General features: G+C 38.5%; 1 protein-coding gene across 1 annotated transcript in view; it reads left to right on the plus strand.

The window, feature by feature from the left end:
- The window catches only part of LOC126153585 (protein Wnt-11b-2-like), a 270520-nt gene extending 259075 nt beyond the window's left edge, over positions 1–11445 (plus strand). Inside the window, exon 6 of the mRNA XM_049916081.1 lies at positions 10655–11445. Within this exon, the coding sequence (XP_049772038.1) occupies positions 10655–10829 (175 nt within the window). The 3' untranslated portion in view covers positions 10830–11445. The remainder of the gene's footprint in view (positions 1–10654) is intronic.
- The last annotated feature ends 2808 nt before the right edge of the window (positions 11446–14253 follow it).

Here is a 14253-nt window from a genome sequence, read left to right on the forward strand (position 1 = left end):
TATCGCCCCATAACATGCCTACCAACAATCTACAAAATATTAACTTCAGTCATTACACAGAAATTAATGACACATACAACACACAACAAAATTATAAATGAAGAATAAAAAGGCTGCTGCAAAGGAGCACGAGGATGTAAAAAGCAACTGATAATAGATACAGAGGTGACATATCAAGCTAAAACTAAACAAAGGTCGCTACACTATGCATACATTGATTACCAAAAAGCTTTTGATAGTGTACCCCACTCATGGTTACTACAGATATTGGAAATATACAAAGTAGATCCTAAATTGATACAGTTCCTAAACATAGTAATGAAAAACTGGAAAACCACACTTAATATCCAAACAAATTCAGATAATGTCACATCACAGCCAATACAGATTAAGTGTGGAATATACCAAGGAGACTCATTAAGTCCTTTCTGGTTCTGTCTTGCTCTGAACCCACTATCTAACATGCTAAATAATACAAATTATGGATATAATATTACTGGAACATACCCACACAAAATCACTGGAACATACCCACACAATCTCACACATTTGCTATACATGGATGATCTAAAACTACTGGCAGCAACCAATCAATTACTAAAGATAACAGAAGTATTCAGCAATAATATAAATATGGCTTTTGGAACAGACAAATGTAAGAAAAATAGCATAGTCAAGGGAAAACACACTAAACAAGAAGATTACATATTGAATAACCACAGTGACTCCATAGAAGCGATGGAAAAAACAGATGCCTATAAATATCTAGGATACAGACAAAAAATAGGAATAGATAATACAAATATTAAAGAAGAACTAAAAGAAAAATGTAGACAAAGACTAACAAAAATACTGAAAACAGAATTGACAGCAAGAAACAAGACAAAAGCTATAAATACTTATGCTATACCAATATTGACCTACTCATTTGGAGTAGTGAAATGGAGTAACACAGACCTAGAAGCACTCAATACACTTACACGTTCACAATGCCACAAATATAGAATACATCACATACATTCAGCAATAGAAAGATTCACATTAAGCAGAAAGGAAGGAGGAAGGGGATTCATCGACATAAAAAACCTACATTATGGACAGGTAGACAATTTAACAAAATTCTTTCTAGAACGAGCAGAAACTAGCAAAATACACAAAGCAATCACTCATATAAATACATCGGCTACACCACTGCAACTTCATAACCACTTCTACAACCCTTTAGATCACATAACATCAACAGATATGAAGAAAGTAAGTTGGAGGGGGAAGGCACTACATGGCAAGCACCCGTATCATCTAACACAGCCACACATCGATCAAGACGCATCCAACACATGGCTAAGAAAAGGCAATATATACAGTGAGATGGAAGGATTCATGATTGCAATACAGGATCAAACAATAAACACCAGATATTACAGCAAGCATATTATTAAAGATCCCAATACCACAACAGATAAATGCAGACTTTGCAAACAACAAATAGAAACAGTAGATCACATCACAAGTGGATGTACAATACTAGTAAATACAGAATACCCCAGAAGACATGACAATGTAGCAAAAATAATACATCAACAACTCGCCATAAAACATAAACTAATAAAACAACATGTTCCCACATACAAGTATGCACCACAAAAAGTACTGGAGAATGATGAATACAAATTATACTGGAACAGAACCATTATAACAGATAAAACACCACCACATAACAAACCTGACATCATACTCACCAATAAAAAGAAGAAATTAACACAACTAATCGAAATATCCGTACCCAATACAACAAATATACAGAAGATAACAGGAGAAAAAAATTGAAAAATACATCCAACTGGCTGAGGAAGTCAAGGACATGTGGCATCAGTATAAAGTTGACATTATACCAATTATACTAGCAACTACAGGAGTCATACCACACAATATCCACCAGTACATCAACGCAATACAGCTACATCCAAACATATATACAACTACAGAAATCTGTAATTATTGAGCCGGCCGGTGTGGCCGAGCGGTTCTAGGCGCTACAGTCTGGAACCGCGTGACCGCTACGATCGCAGGTTCGAATCCTGCCTCGGGCATGAATGTGTGTGATGTCCTTAGGTTAGTTAGGTTTAAATAGTTCTAAGTGACTGAAGACCTCAGCAGTTAAGTCCCATAGTGCTCAGAGCCATTTGAACCATTTGTAATTATTGATACGTGTTCAGTTACCCGAAAGTTCCTAAATGCAATGTAACATATACCTACAGTTAAAAGGAAGTCACGCTTGATCAAGGTCCGCGTCACTTCCATTTTTAACCAGACACAACGTCTGAGAAAGGAAAGATAATAATAATAATAATAATAATGATATGCATAACTTGTCTGAAAAGAAAGGAAGAATTGTTTTCGTGGAATTTTGTTGTTTTGTAGATTATTAAATATAATTTATGGTAAGAATGGAATAATGTTTGAGCTTTCTCTACTATCCGTTTCGCATTTTTGTGTAAGTGGGAGTTTTCGTGCTTTATTTTTTCGGATAATTGTACAAGATCCCTAATTCATGTACTAGTTAACGAATTAACTTCTGGGCTGAAAATCAGGCATTCTTACGTTGCATCCACACAACTTACGTGTACACTTCTTTCTTAAATGTTTGCTTGTAGTCACGCTTGTTTGATCTCGTCACTTCCTCAGACAACGGATCTGGTCTGGAATGCCCAAGGTTCATTGCGGCTAATTTTTCCTGGTAATTTTCTTTTCTGTTAGCGCGTAATTCAGGTCCAACAGAGTTCACGTTGACACCACAGAAAAGTCGATTCGTACAAAGTAGACAACCAACTCCAAACACAAAGTGCCGTTTGCGGAAACTATTAAATTCAGCTAGTATTATCTACCAACAAGGACACTTGGGTGGAATACAAATGAGGTCTGAGAGCCATAAGGACACCGTCTTCGACTGCCCACATTTAAGTGAATATCAGAGAAACCAATGAGGCCGCTTTTCGTCAGTGCTTAGATATACATACAATGTGGGCCTACTGTACAGATAAACCAAATCACCATAGGATCAACAGATTTCAGAAGCACGAATAAATGCTACAGCCTCATAATCGTCGATGATGTGCTTTATGGCTCTCAGGATCTCAAATCGATTACTCTAGGATAAAATCCAAAATTTAATATCCTGTATCTCATTCATAATCCAACAAAATAGGTTTTTCTATCAGTATAACTACAACATATACTGATGTCCGATCTAATTTTACAATATACAGTGAGTGAATTCGCATATCTGTGGGGTGTAGCACTACTGCCTTGCAGGATTTATGCAAGCGAAAGTATATAAAAACCTGCTGCAGTGTGCTACCACCTGGTGGCACTGTTGTAAACTTGTAGCTGAGCGAACCGTGCACATTGTATGTATATGGCCTGTACAGCATTTAAGTCACGCCAGTTACGCATGCGCAGAAGCTCCTCAAAATGTGCACAAGGGAAGATGTGCTCGCGACCATGATGCCAAGTTTCCCCGAGTCTAGAGGAGCAATATGGAACACAGTGCAGTAGATGTAGTGCCGTGTATTTCAGGTTACCGCATCTACATTGTGTTTAACAGTATTCAAAGAAAAGTAACCAATAACTCCTCAGGGTGTTCACGTGCTCTTGTGCTCTTTCACAGATGCCACCAATGGACGGGATGGTAGGCCATGTGTTTAGACATCAGGGAATTATTTCCCTGATACAAGGAGCAGTAGAGGGTAAAAACCGCAGGAGAAGATAGAGGTTGAAATATATGCAACAAATAATTTTGGACGTTGGATGCAAGAGCTACTCTGAGATGAAGAAGTTGACGGACTGCATCAAACCATTCAGTAGACTGATGATCCTAAAAAATAGCAACACAAAAAAAGCTCATCGAAGCGTAAATTTTACGTCGCGGTGGCATCAAGAAACGATTAAAATTTCCAACTCATTAAAGCAACTGGGGGAACTGGACACATCTGTAAAACACTGTTGTCTGTTACTTTCCTTCATCTACATATACAGTATGTATCACGAACACAGATAGCGTTTCTATGTGTATGTTCTGATGCACCCAGTGTGGTGATGTAATGGTGAAGACATCGTACTCATTTTCGGAAAGAATCATCGCATGAATTTACTTCGCAATTGACTCAAAACCTTTGAGGTGATTGCCAGGGCAGTTTCCCGAGCAATATTGCTTCTTATATCCTTGCCCATTTTATCTCACTCCGTCTGCCTTCCATCTCTAACACCTCATTTTAACACTTACTTCCCTTGTTTAGATGTCTCTTCTTATACCTGTATTTCAAATATTGCCAGTCAGTCAAGTAACCACATTTAGAAGCCTTGAAATCGGAAGCGGCTCAGTAACAGCGCAGAGCAACAGCTTACGCAGTGAAAATGGCAGAGGTCGCTGTTTACATGAACGGCAAGAGTGACAGGAATCACTGGGGTTGCACTGTTTATCCCCGATTGTTCAATAATCACCGAAAACTCGGGGAGGCCTCTCGATAGGCCGGAGTGGCCGAGCGGTTAAAGGCGCTACAGCCTGGAACCGCACGACCGCTACGGTCGCAGGTTCGAATCCTGCCTCGGGCATGGATGTGTGTGATGTCCTTAGGTTAGTTAGGTTTAAGTAGTTCTAAGTTCTAGGGGACTTATGACCACAGCAGTTGAGTCCCATAGTGCTCAGAGCCATTTGAACATTTTTGAGGCCTCTCGATAACGCACCATTTGTGATCCAGATGACCTCAGACATCCTCACCTCTGTGGAATATTCACCAAAACAATCTTGACACAGTTTGAGAACAATAGGGTGGTATATTACATGTAAGCTGATAAACTGACTATATGAGTCACCAAAAGGTCGCAGTAAGGTTCGCCTGTCGATTACAGTAGAAGAAACACCAGAGTTTGCCTTCTATCAGCAGCCTATATTTCACCCTTCTGGTAAGAACTGTCCATCGACCCTTGGACATTCTGATATACCTGTACCCTTCCATCCTCATATAGTAACAAAAAGGGCGGTCAGCAACAGTTTGAAAAGCTTGAAAGGGTGCTCCAGGTTAGGTTCTGCTGCTATATAATTGTTAAGAAAAAAATCGATACGTTGCGCCGTTTCCGATTCAAGTAGCAATGAAATTAAGGTGCGCCCTACATGACGCATTTTTTTTTTCAACTGGAATTGGAGGCCGCCTTCGATGGGAATCCTTGCGCTTTTTCGCAGACGACAGGCAGCTGGGGCCCATATGTGTTTGACTGTGTATTGTGTTTAGATGAAGCTGTAAGGCGATTTATGTACAACAATGTCTGTTGACTGCAAAGGAAGCACACGTAAATCTATAGATGACTACAGACAAAGAAGAAAGTCGTGCAGAATGCCACTTCTGAAGACGGTTTCAATAAAAATTCGAGTGGTTTCCCTGAGCGTCACGGTTAGATAGAAAGTTTCCGATCATATTTCTATAAGGAATAAGATACTGTAAGTTTCGAAATAGGAAAACTGAAAAGAATAGGCCGAAAATTTATGAAAAGTGTACATCAAAACTGTGGACGAACAATCACGCTATGGCTACTTTAAAGCCTAACTGAGTAGCCCGACATCCGTAGAAAAGAAGCGATGGGGTATGTGTATCTCCCGAACAAACTACTAAAAATAGAAATGAAGGACCCCGTTGATGCAAAAAATATGAAACTGAATACAACTTCCATTCTAGTGGATACTGGCGTCTATGAAATTCCCAGATCTGTCGAGTCCGAGAATGTTAATCTTCATATCATATGTCATGATTAAATACAAATCACGCATTGAAAGTAAATTAATCTTCACACAACGACTAAGAACCTGCCACAGGTATTTTTCAGTTTTACGAATAATTTATTCGTGTTGCGTTGATCGTAAGCAAGAGAATAACTGCATGGATATGGAACGAGTCATAATTACACACAAGAACAATACTTATAGATGGTAACACATACAAATTTTAATATTGTATAAGAACAAAATACGCTAATAATGACAAGTTTACCCATTTCCTACAGTTAAAAGATGTATACAACAATCAAATAATAAATTACAATTCTTCCACATTACAAGATTCAAATTTGATAGAACTGAAATGCTTTTACAACTTTAGCTTTAAAATTTTCTTAATGTACCGAAGTATTTTCTTAAAAAATTTCGTCACCTATTGCACTACCTTAGGGTTTGAATTTCCAGAAACACTGAAACACATTTTTCCCTTTTTCTTTTTAATTTCTAACTGGGGAGTAAATACCTATTGTGATAGAAGTAGCCTTAAAAATTCTTTAGTACGGTAATTATTTTCGAAGAAAACTTCCACCCACTATTTTAATTCATTTGTGGTTGAATTTCCAACTGCTGAAATACGTATTTTTTATCTTCTGACTGAGAAACCAGATACCAGTTTTCGTAGTCTTAAATGATGTGTACAGTATAAGTTCCATACCCTCTCCAAACTTCAGGTTTGTATCGTTAGAGATTTCGGCTGGGCGATGATGGGTCAGTAAATCAGTCTGGCCCTATTTCAACCCCTTAGGAGTGACATCCATGTGTTTTATTTCTAACATAGAAGCCAAACACAAATCTTCATAGATTTAGCTTGCACAATGAAATATTTCCATAAAAACTTTCATCCCCCATGAGATGTTAAATTTCCAAAAATTCTAAAACATATTTCTTTATTTCTGACTGGGAAACCAAATACAAATTTTCATAGGTCTAGCTTCAGAATTGTCTTAATAGTAACATTTTTCAGAAGAAAAACACTTCAACTCCTATTTCACCCCCTTAGGATGTGAATTACAAAATATCCCTTCTTAAATGACACCTACAATATAAGATTCATACCTTTTCGAAATTTCAAGTTTCTGTCCTTAACGCTTTGGGCTGGGCGATGAGTCAGGCAAGACATTGTCTTTTGTATATAGATATTTATTAAGGTTTCTGTCAGAGCTGCAAATTATATTTTTATTAGTGACTAGTTCTGAACATTTTCATTCATTCTCAAGCCATTGCCTAAATTAGGATGTATAATGTTATGACCAAATGTGAAATACAACATTTCCAAATGTAAGTGCACAGATAACAGCGGTGCAATAAATCTTATGACATACCAGCATTTGTAATGCCTAGATAATGCATTTGATTTTATATTAGATCATTATGACAAATGTTACTTGAATGTATTAAGATTGTCTTGATACAATTAAAATTTGACAGGCTTTTTCTGTTTATACATAAAAATTTGATGGGTGTCTTCAGTTGTTTCTTCGATATGTGGTCCACATGCTATGTCTCTTAGATCATAATGTTACAACTAAATACAGAGATGCTGTATTGATAAAGATCTCAGACTTCATTGCACTATTTTATAAATTACTAACATGTCATAAGCTGACTGCTTTACTGAACCATTTTTAAAAAGAACAAAAAAATTGTATTTTAATTCAGATTATTTGTTGGGCACCTTTATCTTCCACTTATATCTTTCCAATTCTTCAAGTATGTCGAACTTCATTTCTTTATGTGCCAAGTGTAAAACAGACGCAACTGAGTTTTTGTAAACATACACGATGAATCTTAACCATTATGCTACACAAACACATTGCATAATGTATCTTTTTTAAAGATGTAGAGAACCAGGAAAAATTCCAAAAAAAGTTTTATCGATTACTCGCAGACAATGGACCACCAGGGTGAATGTCTGCAGAGTGTGATACCTAAGACCTTAATCTAATCAGCTTATACATTACTTCAAAAAGTAGATCCCGTTGCCGAGTGCCTCTCCTTATGAAATTCACAGATATTCATTTGCTCTAATGACTGGCAAAAATCACAATAAAAATTAACAGAGCACAAACTTCTCTAAAACTCAAATCAGATTACAAAATGACGCCAACACTGTGGTGTTCAACAAAATTTGCTCATCTGGACAACTTGTGAAATCAAAGTTAACAATACTATGAAATACCACAAATCATACCAAATTAAGCAGTACAAGTTGTGTGGCAAAATGAGCAAGTAACAAGCTGCTCAGAACATGCATCACACAATGGCAGTTGCAACATGTTTCCCCAAACTCAGTAATCTGTGTGCACATCAGCACCAAACGATAAACGGGAGACAGGTGACCCTCACCGTGGGCGGCAACCACATGGCCACAAACCTCGGATCTCCCTCCACAACTATCTACTTTTAAAACAACACTGTTTGGAGGGATGAATCAATGTAGCTGCCAATGTCACAGATGAGAATATAGATTATATCATAAAAAACAGGAGAATGCTGCAGGGACTCCCCACTCTTGATATACAAAAATGCACCATAACATATAAGACGTTGGTACTGGGAAGGAGCAGTGCCCCAGCGATTGATCAGCTTCTTCACATCAAGCATGGTGGCAGGGTGACTCACTTCAATTAGACACACCAAATTTTGGAGTAAAAGCAAAGGACCTTCCAACACTGGTCAGGCCATGTCTCTGTGTCTTGTTTTCTGACAGAATATGCAGAAACGTTGTGCTCAATTATTCTCTGCACATGGCATTGGCATCATCTGATCAGGGTTAAAAAAAGACACTGGCTCTGTCAACAAAAGCACAAAGCAGCTTGCAACCTCACTTCCGTGAAATCTGCTGTGCTGCTAGGGGACCTTCGAAATTCCTAATGAGATTCACTGCCAACAAACAGGATCCAGAGACCACACCCGGAAAACACATTCCAAGTGAGAAAAATGCAAAGCTTTCTTCCTAGCAAATGTGCCTAGCACAATCCAAATAAAATTAACCATGAAAAGGAGACAAAAATGAATCAATATCACATCAATATTCGATAGTGTTGTCACAGTATCACTAACATGAATTTGAATGTCTCTGCTTTGATTATGATTATCAAAGTGCTGATGAAAAAAACATGTAACTCCACTCTGAACCCAGGACAAGGATGCAAACTCTAAATGAAATTTATATATTGTATTGCTTTCTGATTGTGCAAATTACTGTTCAGCTCATACTGCTTCTCACAATCAGCAACAAATGACATTAAGGAATGACTCCATTAGGAAGTGAAAGTAAGACGACGTCTAAGAAGGTCTCAGTAATTTGTACATTTATCTACTTTAAAAACATAATTCCCTAAGAAAACAGAGAAAGAAAACAAACAGTAAGCCTGCATCCTTGCCTTCAAATCACACAGATATGCTAAGTGCAATACATGCCAAACTGAGCATTTTTATGAGTTTTGTAGACTCCTTTTCAGTTGTTATTCAGATGGACCTCAAGGAATTTTTCAGCATTTTATTCACTATATGACCACAAAACTCTTGCCTCTGGCCCTATCATAATTCTTGCTTATTAATTTGCAGTTGCCTAATATGAATCTTTGGAAGATTAAATCTTGTACCGTTTGGTTTGAAACCTGTTGTAGGCTACCATATGGACTGTGTCAAGGTAGGATTTGGGCCCTTGAGTAGTATGTTTGCTTCATCAGCATATATTACAGTTTTTATTCATCCTTAAAGTTTTTGGAAGATGATTTTTGTAGGTTAAGAACAAGAGTGAACCCAGTAGGCATACCTTTCCTTGAAGAATCCCAACTGGTATGTTGCTCCAATCCAAAGCTATTCACATGCCTGTGACAGTCTGTCTGTTTCACTTTCTGTTTTGAGACCCATAGATCCACACAAGAGGGATGCCTTTAATTCTGTAATCTGTTAACCCTTCCAATCCCTCTGTATCTTAGCTGCAAAAGAAGTGTTTTTCCCCAATGGAAATCCGAGATGCACATTTGTGAATGTTCAGTCTTTTCATCATGCAAAAGTGCTGCTAACTGTTAGGCATAACTATAAAAATATCAGAAAATCGATGTGGCAGTGAGCAGCAGCTCATGACCATGAGAATACATAGATGTGGTTGGTTTGCTATACTCCACTGTATAACTGAATACTGTTACTGTCATTTTGCATGGTAATAATGGAACAATCATTTTACTATTTACTGTAATGGAGAATTTTCCCAAATAGTTATTTTAGTCCATAAAATGAAGCCATGTGTACAGAATATGTTTTGAAAATGGGTACACATTTTCGTATAAATCTTGTTTCTAAAAACATTAAAAAGATCACCTAAGAGCATTACCACAAAGAAAAAATTTACCTTCCTCCAGAGGGGGGAAAAAAAAGGTCTGAAAGAGTTAATTCACGAAGTTCATCTTTGTGTTATGTAAAACACAGTTATCCTAAATTTCAAATTTATTAAGAATGCTTGCTAGTGTTATTTGTGCTGTTGGTTCTGTTTCACACTCAGTTTTCGCATATCATTTTAAAACTGCTGTCTTTCACCACAATTGACAACTGCAACTCCGTTTAGTTACCAGATTTTGCTGTACCTCAGCACAGGCTATTTAAGTCATCATCATACTACAAAATGGTGCATTTCAATCTACCTTGCAAAGATATTGCCTGTATATCACCGTTCAGATAAGTGAAAAGTTTTTTTTCCACCATTTCAAAGACAAGTACATTGTATAGAGAACATAATAAAAAAGTAGTAGTTCTATTTTATAACCCATTTCATAACTTAATTCAGTTTCATTATAATTTTTACTTTTTTTCTGCCAGCAGGATCTGCAACACAACATCCCATGGCTATGATAGTTGCAACGAGATGTGCTGTGGTCGTGGTCACTACACCGTCACTGTGGAGAGGGTGGAACGCTGTCACTGCAAGTATTACTGGTGCTGCTATGTCAAGTGCAAGACGTGTCGGTACTGGGAGGAAGTTCACAGGTGCAACTGACAACTGTGATTGTGTGTATTGGCATGTACCTTTTATTTGAAACTGTGTGATGACTTCATGGCAGTCACAATTTTGAAGCATGTCCTTCAGTATTGACGTATAATGAACACTTAGGAGAAATTTATCACGAGTGAATTTGATGATAAGAGCTCTATTTGAGACTGCATTGAAAGGATGTGGCTAAACTGATTCCATTTGTAGTCACGTCCAGTAAATGCTCTTGGCAACTGGACCAAAATAAACACGATATAATACAAAATATGATTGTCTAAGCAAAAGGCAATAAAACTACGCTGACTGCCTAGCACTGTCTTAACATGTAATATTTTTACTACTTGTAATATTCACAAATTGTGCACCAAACAGATTAGGAGCTGACTTGTGGAAATGATAGTCTACAAAAATGTTCTGGATGGAGTTACATTTCTGTTTAATCTACTGTTACATTCAGATATGATTTCAGTAACCACTATTAATCCTGTTTTGCAGTTAACTGTACTACAATATGAATTTAATGTGGCCTTGCTTGATGGGAACAAGACTTGTGCAGCCTGTGATATTCTGATTCAGCTTTCAGCAGTAAATCATTCTGTACATTTTATATATTTTTTAATAATTGTGATGAATTTGTAATAAAAACTGATTCATGGGTATTTGACCCACTATTTAAAAAAATACTGTCTACTTTTGCTTTACTGTAAGTACCTTTGGATCCTTGCTGAAAAAAAAATGCTGTTCAATACTGTAATATTGAAGGAAAATATATTTTTATAATGCGAATCTAGTAATTGTGGAACTGTTCCAGTTCATACTATACACTAATGTACGTAAGTCAGACATAACAAAGAAAGAAAATAAGTGTTACAAAACAAGCCAAAGCTTACTCATACAACATGAAGCATAGGGAAGAGTCAAAAACATGTAATTATTGAAGTTCTTCAGCAAGTCCCAGACTAATACTGATCAAGAATCTACCAAACCCTCACAGATACCAGATGTGTGACCATCAGTAATCACTGTTAAGGCCTTAAATGCCACTTGTTTCATTATTGGCTGTCTGAAATAGGTCATGTGTGAGGATCCAGAGAACAAAAGTGCAGCATGCCTCAGACATGCATGCACTGTTATTGTGACTTGCACCATTTAGAATCTGTTTGCCTACTGCTTATCACTACTCTGGATTTGGGCCAGGATTTGTTCTCAAACAATATTTCTCCCTGCTAACCACAACTCTGCACAAACTACCTTTTTTCCCACTTACTAAGCCCTCAGTGGCTTCCATAGCATCACTCAAAATCTCACTGGCAGCTGGAATCCACATTCTGTTGGTGAGTTGGAAAAATGAGACATATTGCTCTGGAGATCAACGAGGATCAATTTTCAATTTTTTACACTGATACATTACTAAAACTGCCTCATTACAATTTCAGCCTTGCTTTGATCTGTGAGACAGGTTTAAACTTTATTGATATCCTGTAGCTATCCAGTTGCATTTGGAAATATTCTGAGATCTAGCCAATGGCTTGGAAAAGCTATAGGGATAAGAGTAATACACAATTACCGGCCATCTCCTAGTAACTTCCATCGACAATCTCCACAAAAACAAAACATGACCACAGTTTAAGTCAGTAGATTAAAACTCTTTATCAACAATGTGGAATGCTGGATTGCTACTCATTGCATAGAGGAGGTATTCAATATCAAAGAGGCACAATGAAAAACATTGCTATAAATATTTCAGCTTTCAGAGTAGAAAACTCTCATGCACGCACACACATGGCCACTGTCACCACCAGGCACTAGGGACTGACTGACTGACTGACTGACTGACTGGCTGGCTACGTCTGACATTATCACCAATCTAGCTCGAGGTGGGAAAGGGGTAGGGGCAGCAGGCTAGGGGTGAGGGAAGATGCTAGTGCTGGCTGTTGGAGCCTGCAACAATGTGATGGAGGCAGAAAATAAGCTGCATTGTGTCAGCTGTGGATGGAGGGAGGGAGAGGGGAGGAAAGAGGGGGGGGGGGGGGGGAGACAGAGGAGAGGAGAGAAGAAGGAAAGAGAAAAGGACACTATAGGTGTTTCGGTGGAATAGAAGGCATGTGTAGTATCATGAGTGTTATCACGGAAGGGGATAGGCAGGTGGAGGGCATGGACTAGTGAAGGCTGAGGCCAGGAGGATTACAGGAACGAAAGATAGGTTGTCAGGAGAGTTCCCACTTGTGCAATTCAGGAAACCCAGTGTTGATGGGAAGAATAAAGATGACACAGGCTGTGAAGCAATCAAAATGAAGCTCACCACACTGGATGGCAAGTTCAGCAACTGAGTGGTCCTGCTGCCCCTTGGCAACAATTTGGCAGTGGCCATTAATGCCGAAAGACAGCTTGCTAGTAGTCACGCCCATGTAGAATGTGGCACAATGTTTGCAGCTAAGTTGGCAGATTTCACAGGTTGCCCTTGCATTAATGGCATAGAAGATGCCTGGTAACAGGGCTAGAATAGGTGGTAGTGGGAAGATGTAAGGGAGAGGCCCTGCATTTAAGTCTACTGCAGGGATCTGAGCCACGAGGCAAGGGATTAGGAGCAGGGGTGGAACAGGAACAGATAAGAACATTGCATAAGTTGAGTGGGTGGTAGGATAGTGAGGAGGATATTTCTTATTTCAGGTCACAACAAGAGGTAGCCGTAATCCCGGCAGAGAAAGTGATTCAGTTGCTCCAGTTCTGGGTGGTACTGAAGCAAGAGAGGAATGCTCCTTTCTGGTTGAACAGTAGGTACTTGGGGGTTTATAGATCACTTGAGACAAGGCATGGGAGATCTGTTTCTGGAAAAGGTTGGGAGATTAATATCTACATCTACATCCATACTCTGCAAGCCACCTGACGGTGTGTGGCGGAGGGTACCTTGAGTACCTCTATCGGTTCTCCCTTCTATTCCAGTCTCGTATTGTTCATGGAAAGAAGGATTGTTGGTATGCCTCTGTGTGGGCTCTAATCTCTCTGATTTTATCCTCATGGTCTCTTCGCGAGATATACGTAGGAGGGAGCAATATACTGTGACTCCTCAGTGAAGGTATGTTCTCGAAACTTCAACAAAAGCCCGTACCGAGCTACTGAGCGTCTCTCCTGCAGAGTCTTCCACTGGAGTTTATCTATCATCTCAGTAACGCTTTTGCGATTACTAAATGATCCTGTAACGAAGTGCGCTGCTCTCCATTGGATCTTCTCTATCTCTTCTATCAACCCTATCTGGTACAGATCCCACACGGGTGAGCAGTATTCAAGCAGTGGGCAAACAAGTGTACTGTAACCTACTTCCTTTGTTTTCGGATTGCATTTCCTTAGGATTCTTCCAATGAATCTCAGTCTGGCATCTGCTTTACCGACGATCAACTTTATATGATCATTCCATTTTAAATCACTCCTA

This window comes from Schistocerca cancellata, chromosome 2 (genome assembly GCF_023864275.1).
Source record: "Schistocerca cancellata isolate TAMUIC-IGC-003103 chromosome 2, iqSchCanc2.1, whole genome shotgun sequence".
NCBI classification, from domain to species: Eukaryota; Metazoa; Arthropoda; class Insecta; order Orthoptera; family Acrididae; genus Schistocerca; species Schistocerca cancellata.